At 40.4% G+C, this 19,578-nt stretch overlaps 1 protein-coding gene across 5 annotated transcripts in view; it reads left to right on the top strand.

Annotated features, from left to right (window-relative positions):
* ARB2A (ARB2 cotranscriptional regulator A) overlaps nucleotides 1-19,578 on the top strand; it is a 269,434-nt gene that overhangs the window by 179,515 nt on the left and 70,341 nt on the right. For 4 of the 5 annotated variants that reach the window (XM_072860769.1, XM_072860770.1, XM_072860767.1 and 1 more), the window contains 2 exons: nucleotides 14,369-14,485; nucleotides 17,857-17,941. In XM_072860769.1, the coding sequence (XP_072716870.1) occupies nucleotides 14,369-14,485; nucleotides 17,857-17,941 (202 nt within the window). Of the gene's footprint in view, nucleotides 1-14,368; nucleotides 14,486-14,580; nucleotides 16,246-17,856; nucleotides 17,942-19,578 lie in introns of those variants that run through there. The other variant, XM_072860771.1, reaches the window with a different exon arrangement.

Raw genomic sequence — 19,578 nt, 5'->3', positions numbered from 1 at the left:
CTTCATTACTTACGTAAACTTTGGAGTTTGCTGATAACACCTCAACCTGGGAAAATAAAACACGTGCACACGCTGAGGAGAGCTTGGTGGGGTACCAGCAAGGGGGACACACATCTGGCACGGGGCTGGCACAGGTCTTTGCTCTCCGAGAGCTCCTCTCCAGCTCCCGGTGTTCAGAGTGATCTGCCTAACACGCTTAGGGCTTCACCTTTGAAACCGAAGCTGAAAAAGTGTGCCGATAAAACCTATGTACCACAACATGTGTTCATTATCCATGTTTTGCAAGAATGGCTCGGGTGGGATTTATTGCCACTATTTTCACACTTGGCCTTCAACGGCCAAGCTAGCTGGCTTGTGATGCAATGCGATCCCCTCTGGAAACCACAGCAAGTGCAGAAAAAAAAAAAAAATCCCAAATGATGTATTTATGATCCAAAACACACCATCTGCATCTAATAATGCTTTGATACCCGATGTCTCGGAGATCCACGGGACTCGGAGCAGCCGCTGTGTCCCCCCAGAAAGCTCAGGCTGTCCCAGCTCCTGCAGGAGCCATGTCTCTCCATGTCCTAGCACCAGGGTGTTTTGTGAGCTGCTCGCAATGTTTTGCTCAAGCTTACTTGCACCTGCACCTCCCTCCCCGTTAGCAGGGGGGGTGATCTAAGGTTAGCAATACAAGGGGTGAGGGTGAAGGACTGCCAGCTTCACGGGGCTGTTTGGTCCAGGAGTGCAGGTTTATAAGCCAAAGCCATTCATTTCAGAAGTTCACACAAAGGTTACAGGGGAAAAAAAAAAAATTAAACTGAAAACATTGGCGGCACAGCTGTTGTTAAGCTCGGGAAAGCTTCCTTTCAAGTCTGCTATGAACCTTCGCTCCCTGTCCATGGGGGAAGCTGGTTTTGTTCCAGCAGTTAGCTCAGGTCTTCTGCTCCGAGGCTGCACCAGAGTGCTTTAGGAGTAGGCAGACTCAGGATGGGTTCAGCAGAGTAAGGTTTGTCTATACTTCAGGGGTTTTGAGAGTTTAATCATTAGTTTAGAAAGGAATTTAGTTAAACTGAGGTAACCTCCCAACGAGGCATATGTCCTGGTGTAACGATGCTTCTTGGTGCAGCTTAAAAGGACCTATGGCTGTAAGTGCGTGCATACAGATTGAACTGTGATTTAGCACTGTATGTGTTTCCGAAGTGTGTTATAAACTGATACACTCCGTTGGTACACCTCCCTCCCAAAGTGTGCAGAAGCCTTCAGGTATGCATGTCTGGTGAGTCGGCTTATCTATCCGAGTACTGGAGATGTGACTGGGGTCTCGTCTTTATAGAGGTCTCGTCCTTTAAGAGGACAAATCTGGATATCGAGGCTCCCGGAGATGGGAGCTGTGAACAGTATTTGGTGTCGTGGTCCAGTTACATGATGACTTTCAACCGATGGTAGGATACATCCTTATGGTAGGGGGTTGCTCGCCAGGTTGCTCTGCCGGGGGGAAGCTGTGGCGGTGGTGCTGGTGGTGAAATAAAGACATGGAAAACCTATCCAGGTGTGATGTTTCCTCACCTCATCCAGTGATGGAACACCGAAGAGGACTTTGGAGGAAAAGGAGCAGAAGTAAAGCTTGCGGTTGCTTTTGGTTTTAGTGTTCCTTATGAACCTTACAAGATCAGAGGGTCGTGGAGAATATCTTGCTAGTGATGTGTAATGGTTTGGAAATAAACACCAGGGGTGGCTCCAGCTGCCTTTGGTCTAACTAAATGGCTATTATGTATATTCTATTTAACTTACTTTAAAATTAGGCAAAGAGCATACAGGAATGCTTCTCTGTGTGCTAGATGCTTGAACTTCCAACTGTGTGTTCAGGACCAAACAAAAGGAAAATGGTTCTCTTTCAAGGAGCTTATCATTTGGTAGATATATAACACAAAGCAGGCATGAAATGCTGTGGGAAAGGGGGGCTGACTTTCTACCTTATCCCATGTTTTTAACATTTTGAATTTTTATTGATGAGGGCCAGAATTTGCAGATTTCACACAGTGTCTTTTGCCTTCCATGATATCTGTGAATTTTTTTTTTTTTGAAGTGGGACTTCTTAAGTCGAAAATGATGAGCTCTTAGCTTAAAAAGATGGTTAAGTAGTTAAACCCACAGCAGGCCTTTTTTCAAAGTAGACCAGAAACTTTGGAGAGCGCAGAAAGTTTAGCAGACGTCGCTTGTGCTTTAGTGCAGGGCTGGCTGATCTCCATGGTCCTGCAGCATCCTGACGAGCTCCCCGGAGATCCCATGGTCACAGGACGAGGCTGCTGTTTCTTCAGGTCCTAGCCGGAGGCCCAGGGACATTCGCCGCAGCAGCCCTGCCCGGCTGGCTCCTCCTGCAGTGAGAGGGGAGGGTTGCCCAGTGCTCTCCATGCCATCCCAGCTTGCCCACTGGTGTAGCCTGGTTTCAGGAGCCAGCCAGTGTGCCTTGGCTGATGGTTACGGGAAAGTCTTGGTCTGGCAGCCTGAGTGCAACCACCAAAGGCAGAGTCCAATCCAAAATTTTCAGGATGATTTCTCCATTTCCTAACAGCCATGAAAATAAACATGCGCCGCTCTTAGCGTGCCAGAGTCTCTCTTTGAGGCTTGTGAGTACAAGAGCTTAGGTTATTTCACTAAAGAAGAATGGCATGTGATAAATGAAAACCTTCCTACATGGGAAGCTGGGATTTTTCAGTGCTTTTGTGCAGCATCCATTGGCCTGACATGTGGGCACAACAGTACTCGTTACACTAAGAAATGACACTCCTCGTTCTGCTGTTGACTCATCACTACCTGGCATCACTTTTCTGACTAGTGTCATAAGTACTCGAGGATGATTTGTGGTATTTCACTAGCAGGCTCATGCTGAGGGCGATGCAGTTCTCCTGTAGCATTACACAGCAATAAATGATACGAGCAAGCTGATGACCAGGCTGGTCCAAGATCACTCAGCAGACCAGGAGGATCAACAAGGGAAGACTTCATGGCAGTGAGACAGCATCCTGGTCTCCCACCCCATTTCCATGTCCAGGGATGCTGAGGTGTGAGTTGTGCGTTGTGGCAGTGCTATGGCTCTCCAGACCTGCTGGAGAGCAGGTCCATGCCCAGTGTCTCCAGAGGGTGGAGGATCTCGGCTTCCTTTGCAAGTACAGCTGTGCCTGGTGGCTACCAGCGCAGGGCATGGACCAGACATTTAATTATGAATGTGTACAGTTTATAAGAGTCTGTTCTGTACTCTGAATTGGAAGATCTTTATCTGAATCATTTGTCATAATAGATTAGTTATACATCCTTCAGGCTGCTTCACGAAGCCCTTTTGCGTATGAAAAATTTTCTCCTCCATGGAGCCTTCTTAGCCTTGCTGCTACTTCCCCATCTCACGACTGGGTGGAAAACTTTATCTGATATCTGATGGCATGTCCAATGTCAGATAAAGAGCCCTGATAAAAAATTATCCAGTATTTCCCCTTCTGCTTTTCTGTTTTTTCAGACTTTGAAGGAGTCAGTCATATTGTGCTCCGCTTGGTGTAATTTGGTTTTCTGCCACACATGCACATACTTTTTTGGCGAAGGAGCGTGAATGCGGCGTGCATGCGGGAGGAGCGTTTTAGTGGGAAGAAGGAGGAAGCTGCTGCTCCTCTCTTTTGGTTGCCTGCAATAATAAATCACAATTTCCCATTCCCTAACTGCGAAAAGAGTTATCTCCATGAGTTTGTGTGACCCCAAAAGTTTCAGTTTACATACCCTCTTGCTCAGAGACCTTGCCTGTGGAGAGACTTTTCCTTCCTGAAGTTACTCAGAGGTTGCAAGAGTCAAAGCTGAGGCTTCAAAGGACAGGAAGAGTGAGTGTTGTCTTATCCTCTGGCTGAAGTGGAAATCCAGCTGTCTGTGTTTAAATAACAAGGGCGTCAGACTCCATGTCCATCTGTGAGGTGCTGAGCTTAACACTCAGCTTTTCTCATTTTCTTTTCTTTTTTTTTAAGTCTGGCCTTTAAATATAAATTAATAGATAGGCTGACATGTTTGTGTGAACATATGATAAAATAGGGGCAACTTCTTAAATAAATGCTTGGTCCTTGTTCAGCCAACATCCAGAAATCTGTGGAGGATTTGACCTGCTTGATGTTAAACCAGTACAATTCTCTCTATTTCTCTAGCTATAAAATGAAATATAAGGAAACTGACTATTTCATTGAAAAATGCACCAGTGTGAGATTTGCATAAAGCTGTAATAAAAGTTTTCCATGTACCATTCAGACAGAAGCAATGAAGAAGTAATGCCATTTTACCCTGTTGTATTTGATACTTAACATGTAAAAACAGTTATTTACTTGATTGTTTCACATTCATTTCACTAATATGATTGTTCACTTGTAGACTGAGTTCTGGATTTACACATTTATTAAAACATGAGAAAATTATTTCCATAACTTACTTCAGGCCACGTTTTTCATTAGATATGAACCATTACCTTCGTGATGGTAAAACATCAAAAAAAACCTCCAACGTCTTGTATCATTTCATTTTCAAGCCTTGTGTATTAATGGTTTTGTTACACACTGATTTTCAGGAGCAGTTTATTTCAACTAATTTGTCACCACAAAGATTTAAGATCACTGTATTTTATTTAACTTCATCTGAGTAAATAGAATTCCAAGAACCTGCATATTCTGGTTCAAGGCTTTTTAGAAGTTTTCACCCCACATGATGCAGAGGAGCCCAGCAAGACAGGCTGAGAGTAAATTACTTGTTTTATTGATCCGTTTTATATGCGTACTGGTTGTTTAGATACAGCAAAGCTGGTCCACTGTAATTTAAAAGATGTTCAGCTCAAGCAAGTACCTTAGGAAGAACTTTTCTCCCGGTGTGAGAAGGGTTTATTTCTGCCCAGCCCCACTTCCTAATTGCTTTGAACTCACCCAAAGTAACAACCTCAGAGATGTTGACCAGGCTCGAATCCCCGGGGCTGAAAACGGTGGCGGCACAGTGCCTGACTGGGGAGCAGATGAGTGTCTCTGCCCTGGAGCAGTCACATCCCTCAGATGGGTAGACCAGATGGCCGAGGTTGGTAGCAGCATCAACAACCCAGCTTCTATCTGCTGCCACCCTTTAGCGGAGCCCGTACAAGCTGCGAGCTACCGCGGCGAGTCTGACAGGCGGCGACTGGAGGAGTCACCGTAACTCAATCATCTGTCTGCACCCCGAGACCTTGCTCCTCCCTAGTCTGGAGCTTCCTACAACTCCCGTCAACAGCAAGAAAACTGGCGGGGTTTGAAAACTCACTAATATGTGCTCAGCGATAGGTCTCGGGGAGCGTTCAGCACCTCGGTTGGGTACGACGGGGCACCTCTGATAGAATGTCAGCTGTGCATCACTGCTAGGGGTCAACTATGCACCGACTGCTCCTCTTAAATGACGTTAAACTGTCCGTAATGGCTGCAAGATCAGGCTAAAAGTCTGGCACCCAACGTACGTTGAAACAAGGAAACATGTTCAAAATTATGGCTGGTGATTTGCCTGTGCTCAGGGCTGACTAGGGCTGTGGAAGTCTTTGTGAAAAACTGAGACAAGGCTAGCAAGTTTGGGGCAAGAGGCTGAGAGCACTCCCAGTTTCAAGCAGAGACGCCTCTGCTTCCTAGTCCACATAGATCTTGACCTTTCTTGATGCTACAGCACTTTGAACTTTCAGTGGGTATGGGTCTAGATGGTTCTGATTAAGGCGGTTTACTAATAGTTTTGTTTCGGTTTTTATTTTATTTTATTTTATTTTATTTTATTTTATTTTATTTTATTTTATTCTACTTTTTCATTTCATCTCAAACTAGGCATGGCACTGAAATAGCTACGCAGTGCTTCAGAAACCCAGGTAAACCAAGAAAAAGCAAAGCTGTGACCTACAACATAAGGTTTTACTGGCAAAGATGTATCAGCTAAGAGCTTGAAAGAATCCTTCACCACCCCAGCCAAGATAACTATGTTAGCAAAACCTCTAGTGCAGGTTTTGCATAGCTGTTCTAACAGAGGAATGCTCTTGCTGGCTGAGCTCATGTCATTTGGAGAGGTGATGCAGCCTCCTGCCAGAAAAACTCCTGCATCTCTATTAAGAGGATGCTGCTGACACAGACACATGGTAAAGCCAGAGCAGGAAAGGATCTTCTGCTGTGGCGGAGGTTTAGGAGTGATCATGCGCTCACAACGTGTTCCACTACCCAAGTCCAAAATAACTGTGAATACAAAACAAAATACAGTTTAGCAAACTAGGTGGATTTTTCAAATATGATTTTCCTGGGGCTCACGTACTGCGCTGGACATACCCAAGCTACCTTTAAACAACCTGGCTCAAGTATCAGATGCTCTTCAGCGTTAGTTGTGCCAAATACTGCACTGCTAATTTAGGCTGCTTCCTGGCAGCATGAATTGGCCCTTGTGGAGCTCCACATTCCTAAGACCAGACTATTTTTGAGCTCTTATATTAGAGGCAAGCCAACGTCTCCCTGCTGCAGTCAGCAGCATAGGAACATTAACACTTAAACTGATCAGGCTTCACTCTCTGTTCGTGGTTGAGATAGGTGGAAGTTGTTGATGCTTCAAAACTTTATTTTCATGTCAATGAGACGTACAGAGATTTCCCTGGCTCGGATCTCCAATTTTGGGACGGCAGACTGCTGCTGTTGGGAGGGAGTACCAACTGGCTGACTCCGGCTAGACCCAGCTGCTCCAAACCTCCTTTCCTGACTATCACTGCAGTTCTCCAGCAGCCCAAAGGCAAATATCTCAGCAACCTTCACCGCTGAAATTTCTTGAGATGCATTAAAAAAGGGGTTGGCTTTTGTTCGCTTTAGTGGAGCTTTTGATGGGAAGAGCTTGACCAAGCCTTCTTGTCCAAAGTATGTTTTTGGTCTGCAAGGAAACTATCTGCAGAATGCCAACATTTTGTGCTCCAGACCGTGGAGGATGCCCCTTCCACCAGTGTGTTTTGGTTTGAGCTGTTGTGGGTGAGATGTAGTGGACCTATTCAAAGATTTTTACCCACACAGTACCATAAGAGTTTATGTTATGTGATGGGCTTTCTATTGAACTGTTAGGCTTTGTTCGTACTAGACAAATTGCTGGGAGGTTTGTAAGCGAGGTGGGCCAGCATCCCTACCCGTGGACCTGTTGCACCTATTAGCACAACTGCCTGTGTTTGGGAACTTGGTGTTCTCCACGTTATTACAGGTCCTTGAAGGCTTTTCTTCTGTAAGCTCTCTGTCATAAGACACTGGGGACAAGAGAAGAGGGAGAATTGCATTATTAAGTTTAAAGTTTTAATAAAGCTGAAGCCTGAGGCTTTTATACTAGAGAGCCATGAGTTTTGTTTGCACTGTTCACAAAATATTACCAGCGGAATTTTGTGTACCCTTTTTCTGTTGTTTTTTTACTGCGCTATGCATAAGGAGATGACCCCTATGCTTTTTTAATCTTGAGTTATTTTGAATTAATTATTTTTCTAATCATGATTGATTTTAAGAACTTATACCCCCAATGTAAGGCATGTGTGGAAATTTTCAGTAGAAGTTCTCCAACAGGAATTGGCTTACAGTGTGAACTGTGACAAGTCCTAGACTCCAGATGCTCTAAAGCAATCTGTTTGAATATGTTCATGCATTATTATTACTGTTACAGTGTGATTTATTGCTGTAGAAAGCTATCACAATTGTAGATGTAACAGCCAATAGATCTGTGAACAAAATATCGGAAAGTACTTGGCTATGGTCATTCTATGATTGTATCTCTCCAGCTATTTTCTTCTACTGTTTAAAAACTGGTGTGTATCAGATGCTTTGTCTACTGTAAGCAGGGATTTTATCACATGTCTGTTAATTCATTTAGGGAAAATTATTCTTGTTGCTAATTGAAAATGGGAACTAGTTTAACTTTGGATTATTTATTATTTTTGCTATGTGCTGTTCAAGTGTAGTTGCTCTGTGATTCTAATCCCTAATTAATAATATTTTACAAAACTTGGGGATCTAACTCCATTTTAAGATGTGCAAAAAACTAAGAGTATTTCAGAAATTCTGGAATTCTGTCCAGGAAGCAGTGAAAGGTCTTGGGAATCCCAGACTGACAAACTCACACTACAAACAAACAGAATGATATGCTTCATGGTGAAGAGAAGTCTTTCTCTACTGAAAAAAGGCATTAGCTCAAGTGCTAGCGCTCAGATAGACCAGCTACTTGGTTTGTATGAGACTGAGTGAAAGGGGAGTTGAAGGGGATCTTGGATGACCGTAGACATGTACGAAGCTCCAAGGAGAGCACATGAAGTTACTAAGAAAGAATCTGCACATCCTTCCAAAAGTGTTAAATACAAGTTGCCCTCTCGCACACCATTCCCAGCACATGATTTCTTCTCTCTTTCCATCTACCACCGCTTTTACAAATGTTTCAGAGTCCAGCTGATCCGTTTTGATCCACCAGAATTTCTACAGCAAAGTTGTTTCACTTCTGGAAATCATTGAGGACATTTGGACAGGGGCTTCCAGTTCAGTTTCCTCTGAAAGGAATTCAGTTTCCTCTGAAAGGAATTCAGTTTGCACACGCCAAAACCTCTTAGAGACTCAAACCAGTATGAGGCTACTGGAGACAATGGAGGACTTGCGTCAAAATTATATTGCTCCAAGCCAAATGCTTATTGTAGACATGCCCATTCAAGCCCAGTGCATACCATGTGAACACCATACCACCACTGAAATTGTGATAGAAGGCAGGGGAAGTAGATGAAAGGTTTTTTCAAAAGTTCAAGAGGAAGTAAAATTTGGGGGCATTTTTTATTTCTTTTTCAATCCATTTTTCCTCATACCTAATTACAAGCAACTCAGAGAAGTAAGTAACCACCAAATCCAAAGTGGTGGAGGTTGATTTGATTGTCTGAGCCCATAAAAATAAAAGAGGCGTGTTTTAACATCCTGTTACCTTTCTCAGAATTTTGGATTTTTTTAGCCATGTTAAATTTGTTAGAATAGGTATAAAGAGTATGGAATCAATGCTGCAAAGAGTTACTCCCATAAGCCACTTACCTAAAGTCTAACTGGGATATTCATGGATTTTCGTGTTTGCAGGATCAGACCTTTGAGTAACCTCTTAGCATACTGATGCTTTCATTTGAGAAGTGTGCTATGCTATAAAATATATACCAAAGATGTATTTTATCATCTATTCTAAATATATGCATACACACTAATTATATTGTAATATATGTGTGTAATATATGTATGACGCTATGTTTTGTATGCATACACTACACATAATAAAGGTATCAACCTTTTGTCATTATAAAGTTATGATGATAAATGTGTAATATAAACTTACAGAGGATTGCCATCTGACCTTACAGACAGTTTAGCAGTAGAACACTTATTAAGTTGACCAATAAATAGGTAATTAATATATATTAATTTAATTAATGCATTTTTAGGGGATTTCAGGTTCTTGCTTATGTAAGTGATAGAGTTGAATACTTGTGCAAATAGATAATTGACGTTTTCCCTTGCAAAGTGAAGGAACAAATGTTCAACCACTGGGATAGAGACAACTTTCAAAAAGACGCCTGAATGCTTTCTAACTTGTTGCAGTGAACACTCGTGTACGACTTGCCATTCTAAGGGAATCAAGTATAAAGTAGTGATGGTACATGGTTAATAAATTACAAACCCAAACGTTACTGTGACTACAAAGAAGGAACACAAAGACAGAGGTAAAATGGAAATGCCTGAATAGAAAAGATGGTTGGGAAGTCTTGAGGACCCAGAGTGGTGTATTGAGTGATTTGGTAATAAATGAGAACTCGTTTACCTACCAGAGAAGTGCTGGCTTACCTACTTCTGACTATAAATGAATTATTGGAAGCAGAAGAAGGAATGTAAGGACAGAGTGAGCAGAGCCATAAGCCATCCAATGAGATGTGCTGTAAGCACAGAGAGACGGCTTCCTGCAAAGTCTATTCGGCTACGAATAATTTAAGATTAAAAATGAGCATCGAGCAGGAAATTAAGTAATTCCTAGGCTGTGAAATCTTCCTGTCTATGGAATTTATTGATGTACCAAGAGTGCAAGGCATAAAATGAACTTTAGACAAAATCCTTAGGTCTTTGTTTGCAATTGTTGCTTCCGTAAAAAACACCATTATCCTGGAAAAAAAAAATGTAATTTGTAGTATTGTAAATAGTCTGTGGTCTATTAAATGTCTTCAGTTTTAGCATGTCCACTTTAAAAGACTGCATGGAATAAAACTAGTCCTGGGAAGTGTAAATCATGCATCCCATAGCATCCTTCCCTTGGAATTTTGTACAACTCTGTAGTTGTATCAAATTTGAATGGCAGCTGGGTGCTACATTTGTGTAGGATGTTAATATATTTTACTCTAACAATTTTATTCTGCTCACTTAATTTTTAATATGTATGTGAATTCAAAACTATTTTTAGAAAAGATAAATATATTTCAACTGTGAGCTATCAGTCCATTGAATCTGAAGCATTTACTGGGTATTGAAGCTTCTGTAGCCAAAAGCACATAGGCTTCTTGTATCTTCTTGCAGGATAAATTGTCATCCCTGATAAGAGGGTCTGCTGCTTGAACATCACCTGGATCTGTTCTCCTTGGTTATTATTATCGGTTAACATCCTGTTGTAGCAGAGAACTTGAGCTGTTATGGTAGAAGCTAAGTGTCCTGGGTTTGGCACGCTCTGAAGTGACTTTCCTGTGTCACTTAAAGACGGACACGTGAGACTTCTTCTTTAAGTGAAGGTTATACCCTTGATCCTTTATCCACTTGATATATTGTTTTTGTCTGTTTTCTTTCCAAGTTGGCTCATAAGGGCATGGATGCCTACCAAAACTTATTTCTTCTGGGCTGGACGTAGAGAAGCCTGTAACTGAATCTCAGTTAATCCCTTCAATCCCTCTTTGCTGCTGCATCCGTGAGCCCTTGTCCTGACCCCAGCACTGTGGCTGAGTTATCAAAAAACCTCACATTGTCAGCCTCAGTCTCTTTGCTGATCTTTGTGAAGAGAATACCATTCTGCAGGCATCCACAAAGCTGAGCAGCAAGAACCAGCAGCATGTTGGGTATTGCATACTATTCCCCATATCATATATGATCTGAAAAGCAAAGACTGCATGTACCATGTGAAGAAGGAGTAGGAAGAGGTGGTGATCAATGGCTGCCAGGTTTTCCATGCACATAGGGAAATCAAGAATAACAAACCTGAGCTAGGTCTAGAAAGGGAGAAGGGAACTGCACGTCTGCACTTCCTTGTGATTTGAAGAAAAATATGATGTTCTTAGATGAACGGGGTGGCTAGTTTTTTAAACCGAAATGTGGGACACAACAGCTTGAGAAAAGACTGCTTTTCCAAAGCAGACTCTATTTTTTCCCCTTGCTGGTCATTAGCAGTGCTTCTGAAGACCAGCCCTTCATGGAGGAAGTCATGCTGGAACACAATGAGCTGGTGACGATTTTAAGCTTCCCCCAGCATGTAATAACTCCGAGTAATTGGTAGGTACATGCGCTTCAAGGACAATGACATTTTTGCACCTTTGCCTGTTTAAATCACATCATTTTGTGCAAGACGGTGCAGCCAAATGCATGCTGGAAAGAACAGCACTAGTACAGGAATATTAGTACGTACAGCGTGTTTCTAAAGCTTTTTCAATATACAGCAGATTTAGTTCAAGTTGGGCATGTGTGGCTTACAGGTCTTGTTTTTAGATACCGTCTCTTTCAGAGAACTTTCTTTCTGGTAGGATTTCTGAGCCAGTCTTATGGCTCTTATGTGGAACAGAGGGTCCAGTCCCTTAACTACACTGTATGTGGTGCTGGGTTTAGGAGAAGCCTGGGAACACAAGCTCCTGACAGCCTAGCAGGACCTGCAGCCCTTCAGCAGAAGGTCTTTCTGCAGATGCTGTCCTGTTTAGAGAAGGAGGGTGATGCTACCTTACCTGTTATGTAGAGGTAAAGCAGTTGGATCGTTGTGATGGCTGGTAAGAGAAAGGACTAGCCACAGCCCTCCCAAAAGCACCCTGGCTTTCCCCTGCCATCAAAGGCTCACCTCTTTGGTGATCATCTCATGCACATAGCTCTGCCTGATAAAGGGGACGGTAAAGTGGCAGTCTAAAAACCAATATTTTCAGATGTTTGGCAGATCTGAACCACATTTGGGGCCTGGTGTAATTGTAAAGAACTTTAGAATAGAATGGAATGGAACAGAACAGAATAGAATAGAATAGAATAGAATAGAATAGAATAGAATAGAATAGAATAGAATAGAATAGAATAGTGCAGATGAGATAGATACTCATTATGAGTCCAAGTTCTGCTGACCCAGGCTGGTCGAAGGTCTGAGTGACCCAGCCCTTTGAGAGACAAAGCATTCATCAGTCGTTGAGATGTCCATACAGGTTTGGGGAGGGGGATTGTATCGTCAAGAAAAACCTTTGTTTTGAGGCTCCACCTTCCTCCGGAGCTCAGGGGTTTCATCCGCAGCTTAGCAGAATCACTGGTGGTTCCTACAATGGCCTGAAGATCGTCCTGAGAGATTCACTGTTCTTACATACAGTTTCATAATGGAGGGAGTTTTGCCATCTTTATATTTACAGTGAAATTTAGTATTCAGTATCAGATGTTTGGCTGAAAATGTCAGTATTGTGTTACAGCTGAAAGAAGCTCACCTTCTTACAATGATGAGATGTTTTGTCCTAAATGTGTGATTTTGTCACCCACGCAACTACCTGTTATGTCCCATCCTCCAAAAACTCTAGATATTAAATATGCCCCACAGGAGGGTAGATGATGAAAAAACCCAGTATGTATAGATAGGCTTCACATGAAGAAAGACTGCTCTTAAGAGTTTCTTCATACGCACTTGCCCAAGATGTCCTAAGCTCAGCTCAATTCCTGAGTCATGTAATACTGACATTACCAAAGACAGAGTACTGGGAAACGTGAGCACCTGATTTCATCTGGAACGGGGAGCTCCACGTTGGCATTACCTGGCCAATAGTGATTAATATTTTTCCCTTAGAATATTAATACCATTACACTGATTTTAAAATATACGTAATGTAAACAACAAAAAAAAAGGCAAGGCATGATAATTCAGAATATACTGCGGTTATGGAGAACTGGAAGTAAGAGTGTTTGGTCAAAAGGGTTTAGATGTGTGATATTTTGAAGAAACTAGGAGATCGTTTGCATAAGGTATGGATAAATGCTACTTTCACATCAAAAATCTGGGTCGAGGTGTTTATTTTGAAGTTTCTGATGCAAAATATAATTCACATCCCCATTGTAAAAGTCTCTTTTAGAGCAGTGTTTTTGGAGGTGCAGCCTGTATGCTGATACACAGTTACTAGAGCATGAACAAAGAATGCCAGGTTTTAGAAATGTTGTATATGTTGCCATTTATAGAAAAGGAAGCTGAAAAAAAGCCATTAACTTTAGCGAGGCATACACGGTGATAAAGACACTAGTTGCGAAATGCCAGTTTTATAAGTATGATTCATTATACTTTCTTTGATCCAGTGTTACAAATTAGGGTCACTCGTGTCAGGAGATTAAAACCTTTTTGTCTCTCTTTGATATCAAACTATTCTTTCCCAGTCCCTTTTATCTTGCAGAGCAGCGCTGAATTCCACAGCATCTTTGTCAGTTCGCTCATGTTATTTGCAGCAATCATTTAATTGGTTTTAGAACCAATATTATTTAGTCATACTGTCATTTGCAACAACAGAGGCTCTTTAATATCCTAAAAATGTTGAGAGGCTCCAGCGTTAGCTGGGTAAGCATGTGTATCAGAGAGACCACAAAGAATTTTGGGACCATGGTGGGAGTGCAAGGTAGCTAAATTGGATGGAAAAAGAAAAAAACCCATACAAGTCAAAGTAAGATTGTACATCAGAAAAACTACAGCAATCTACTGAAAATTAGTAGATGATAGTCATGAGTAGCTTACAGTGAACCACGGGTACCAGCTTCCCTGAAGCACAGAAATAGGAACTTGGAGAAGCTTGTAAAAGGTGTCCTCAGGGAATCTTCCATTTTTTCACTATGATACCTTTAATCCTAGAATTGTCAAGCCACATGGAAAATAATAGGACTGAATAGTTCAGTCAGTTAAAAGTTAGTATTATTTCTTTTATCAAAAATATTAGGTCTTTCTGTGTTTCTGGAGCTGTTAGGATTTGTATAAACTTTAAAACAAGTGAAGTCAAGTATTGAACTTGTATTGCTCTTTCTTTTTTAATTTAAGATCATTATCTGTGACTAAGCAGACTCTATTCAATAGAAAGAAAGAACTTAAAGCCAATATTTTTTAACAGATGATTCAACGAGAGGCAGAAGTAAAGAATAAGGTAACTGCTGTGGCGTTGACAGACTCTGTTCACAATGTGTGGCATCAAGAAGTTGGGAAAACTATTCGAGAGTGGATGCGAGAGGTGAGGCCGGGTTTTTTTAAAGGGTTGCGGTATATACGTCTGTATGTGGCTCTATAAACATGTCTTTGTCTGCTGACCTCTTCCTTTTCTTTAAGGTATGAAAGACAGCACATTACAGGACCGTGGAAATTGTGTGCCCATACCAGCCCCTAAAATAACTGAGATTAAAGCCATTTCTGAACTTCAAAGATAGCAGTCAAAATAATAAGAATCAAGTCCAGCGTTTCTTCCTGCTGCACAGCAATATAGACACCTATACCAAGGCAGCCCGTACACTGCGTGATATCCGGAGCAAAGTCCTGGGCGCACCCAGCGCTACGGGCTTGATCTGGTGATGGTGGAAAAGCCCCTTTAAGCTCTTCGTGACTCAGTTTGATGATTTGCACAACTGGCAAAAAATCCTTTCTCTCAGCAGTTTTATGAGATGTAATTACTTCTGAAGTGCTCCAAGGTTTTCTGATGAAAAGTCGGAGTATTTGCTACTGTACACCTACCAACGGCAAGTTGGTCCAAGACAGTGTTGGTTCATGGCCAGCAAGCACCAAGTTCCACGCTTGGGTGAAGGATGATGCCATGCATTCTTTATTCATTTAATACTTAGGTATGGGGCTGCTGAGATTTTAAAAATCCTATTTTTTAAAGTGAGACCAACTAAACTTCAGTTTATGAGTCTCTTCCTCGCCAGATCAGGCTCATGTCCATGTTTTCTGTGTTCCCGTTGCAGAACGCTAAAACAATAGGTGCACGTGGCAAATTTAAGCTAGTCGTACCCTGAACTATTTGTTAGACTTGACTTTTTCCCATGGATTTAGTGAAACTTTGTGTATAGACTGCCTATTCCCAACTTAACCTTACAGTTTTATAGGCCATGACTGATGGGAATAGAGAATCACCTGGGATGCAGTCTGACAGCTCTGACTTAAATGTTAAAAATATAAAGAATGGTAACCCCTACAGGCTCTGTCAGAAAAATCCCCATTTTCTTTATGGGAAATCAAAACCTTAAAATATATGTTATGTAGTAAAACTGAAATTTTAAATCCTGTAATTTGAATCTGACAACTCCATTTTTCTTTAAGCATTTAGTCTGAACAAGACAAGTGCATTACCTTTAATTTCATTTGCAGAAAGTAGATCTTAAAGAATAAGTTAAATGATTAATGGCCTAAAAAGTGGATGGAGTGTCATAACTTACATTAGCATTGAAAATCTCCTATAAGAAAGAAGAATTTTACATATGTGAAGTATGGCTGAGTGGTATTAAGACTAGCATATCACCTGGATATCTCTTACTTTAATCAGGTTTAAGGCTACTGGTAAAATGAATAATAATTAAAATATACACCTAATCGCTGCCTGTCTGTAGGGCTAATTGCTGTCATTGAAAGAATGAATTGTTAAAAAAGTAATTCTTCATTGGAGCTATCTCTCCTGTATCATTGGTGGCCTATTTTTAGTACCTATAGAAGTCATGATTTTTGAATTTATTAGGAGCTGTGATGAATGATAAAACAAATCATCCATTTACATATCTTGACACTGCTTTCGAGAATACTTACTTCTTACAGGCAAGTGTCACATTGTATATAAAAGCTGGTTAATTGTGTGCTAATCTTCTGTATTATCTCCAGCTCTCTGATGTAGTGTTCTATCAGTAGTTAATATTAATTTTACTTATTTCAGATGAATGTAATACTTCATAAAAATTCTACTTCTTTTATAATTTCTACCATCTTACATTTGCAATTTCACATTCAGCTGTTAATTAAAATTATACATGCAAATTGTAAAATGTGTAATGCTTTACTACTTTAAACCTTAAAGCCTTTGTGAAATACTTCCATTTTAACCATTTTTTACTAAAAAAGTTACATTACTGGGTAGTGTGTTTGTTTTCTTTTTTTTTTTTTCCATCGAGTTCAATAGTTTCATTGATCTACTGTTTCTTACAAAAATCTGCCATGCTTTGTGAACTTCACTTTCTAATCTCATACAGCAACCCTTCCTTTATGTTGTTCCTGCTCTCCCTGGTCCCAGAACAGTAGGGTTGCCTTGACAAATCTATTCAAAAGCCATTCCTCGCCCTTTATTGGTGGGGACTGAAGCCTTTGAAATTCTCTCCTCACTGCAACACAGCTGACATCTTCTTCCAGACAGAATGAATTAAGGAAATACAATAAGACACTTGATCTACCAGTCAAGGATCTTTCCACAGTGAGGACAGACTCCATGGTGCACAACTAGGGCAGCAAGCATCTACAAATACACAATACATGCTTGTTTACCAGAATAGCAATCATCCATTTTTACAATCATGATTGATGGGATGATTTTTTAGAAATCTGTCAGAAAATTCGTTGGGTCTTTCCAAAAAGTTGTGCAGGTTTTTTTTTTTAATTTTCCCCTTAATGAAGTTAATCAGGTTTTCAGAAAGGGAAAACTCAGATTTGTAGTAAGAGAAGCCATGCAGATCTCATAGTTCAGCTGGCAATCCTATTAAAAATGTAGTTGCTTTATAATTAAATCTTCAATTCAGTAGGTTTGGTGTAGTTTCAGCATATTTTATTAAAAGCATATTGTTTAATACTAATTATACTTATTATTTAATACAAAATTATTATTATTATTAATTTTAAAATAATCATTATTATTTAATTCATAGAATTCTCTGAATAGATAGCGTTTGGAGCAACACATTTGAAAAATTCATGGTAAATTCATCCTACTCGGAGGTTCAGGAATGAAAGGTAAATGTAAATGCTTCCTGAACACAATTCCTCAAAGACTAGTATTTGCATTTTTAAATGTTCATGCCCAACTCATCTCAGCTATATTTCCAATTACTTGAATATTAACCTGCTATCTTGATGGCTTTCATTCGGTTATAATATGTTGTTTTGTGATGTCACAACCATTCTTTCCACAGTGTGCTCCATCAAAACACCCTGAAAAATTCTGATTTCTTAATGTTGGCAAGCGAGCCGGCTCAGTGTTTATATCAACACCTATTTAACAACTACAGAAAGGAAAAGCTTAAAATGTGTGGTGGGTAATTCAGGCACCGCTTGGTCCAAGCACCTACTTTAGTCCACTGGCACTCAAAGTAGGACTTCCAGACATGCTATTTAATCACATTACGAACCTCCCGGATTCCCGTCTTACTCTTTTTACTTATTTAGAATTAAACTACAATGTTTCATCACCAGTTATTGAGAATAAGCTAGTGTAGTTTACCTTCCAGTCCCTGTTGGGACTGCTATGTAAATTAGTTTGAGTATTTTGATGTGATCGTCGTCCTTATTTACAAAGTCTGTATTTATTTTTGCTCTGAGTTTTTGGCTTACCCAAAAATTGCCTGCCTGCTCTTACAGAACTGCTGCAACTGGGTGTCCAGCTCCGAGCCCCTGGACACTTCGGTGGAGTCCATGCTGCCGGACTGCCCCCGCGTCTCTGCAGGTATGTTGGTTTGTTTGCAGCCAGCCAGTGTACGTGTTTGTGCCCAGGAGCAACTTGGTTATTTGAAAATGCATTTTGTTCTGAATGCATTTTAACCCTTCTGCGGCAAGACATGGTTGAAAGCGTAGGGCTGCTGCTATTTTATACAGCCCACTGTTAATTTTTTTTTTTTTTTCCCTCTGTGTGGGATTTAAATTCTCTTGTCTAGTTGTAGCTTATATTTTTCTAGTCTTCTTTTCTCTTTGGCTTTAAGTAATTAGTGACATTATAGGTAGGAGCTTAAGAAAAATAACAGCGATGATGCAAACTGGGAAATTTATCATAGATCCTTGAATAAATATCTAACTTCATGTAGGCAAGAAGGTTTTAAAGAAGTACGTTAATGAAAGGTAAAGCTAAGTGAAATAAGACACTTACCTGAATCCTGATCAACAAAAGTCTAGTTTACGTAGCAAATTATTTACAGTGTCCAAGAATCTTGATGTGAGATTTCTGTTGTTTTGGAAATATTCAGCTACGCTCTTTCATTAATGAATCATGACTCATAAATCATAAGGAGCACATGAAATAATACACAGAGACTTTTGTTAATGTGTAATAATTCCAGAAAGTAGACATAGTTGTCAATGTAACAGGAAAATCTCAAATCTCTGTAGGAAAGTAATCTAAAATACATAAAGCTGTTACTGAACTTTCATGTTTGATTATCAGATTTCCTAAAAGCCGTAGGTAGCGTATTTCTGTAGAATATAAAATCAGGTTCAAAGGAAGACACAGCCTATACAATATTAATTTAAAAGCTGGAACAGTGTTTGACCTTGCTCTGTGCGACGCAGTTGTTCGTTTGACAAGTTAGAGATTCATATCTGTCTGGATTTGTGAGGTTGTTAATGAGACCTAACCTTGCAGATGAAATTTGGTTTACTGCAGGATATTTTTAAGGCTTGGAAAATTTAACGGTACTTTGTTTGAGAGCTCACAACCAGAGACCTGTAATCACATTTCTGCTGTGGGTAGGGATCTAACCATGCAGATCATCAGCTCTGTACAGACGCAGTGCAATAGCATTGACATTGCTCTTTAGTGCTTAGGGTAATGAAATATTATTAAAATTTTCATGGATTCAACATTCGTTTACCAACTTTTTGCTACTTTAGGGGAGAGTACTGCAGTTTAAAAGAAAAATATTGTTCAGTAGTAGAATTCTTTAAAACAGGATTAACTTTCAATCTCTGACATCTGTGTTGCTGTTGTGCAAGAGTGCATGTTATAGAGGTCATTTTGTCAGGTAAATAGGGGCTTGGATAGCAACCAGTCAGTATTTACAGTACACTTGCCAATACTGAAAATCCTCCGTCTGAGCTTCTCTTCTCTTTCTTTCTATTCATCCTATGTAAATAATGTAAAAGGTATTCTATAAAAGAAATCCTACGTGTTATTTAAAACACAGACTGATGCTTTAATAGGGGTGTGAATAAGTCTTAATTTTACATTTCTATTGAGGATGGGTCATAGTGGGCATAACGTTTATAGTCCACTTAATGAACTCCCAGCTACACTGAAGTCTTTGGCAGAAGAATGAATTTGAATGGGCTAGGATTTCAGCCAGTAGAAGTTGTAGAAGTTGGCTATTTGTA

The sequence above is a fragment of the Ciconia boyciana genome, chromosome 4, assembly GCF_034638445.1.
Source record: "Ciconia boyciana chromosome 4, ASM3463844v1, whole genome shotgun sequence".
Lineage (NCBI taxonomy): Eukaryota > Metazoa > Chordata > Aves > Ciconiiformes > Ciconiidae > Ciconia > Ciconia boyciana.
This window is presented reverse-complemented; position numbering and strand designations above follow the sequence as displayed.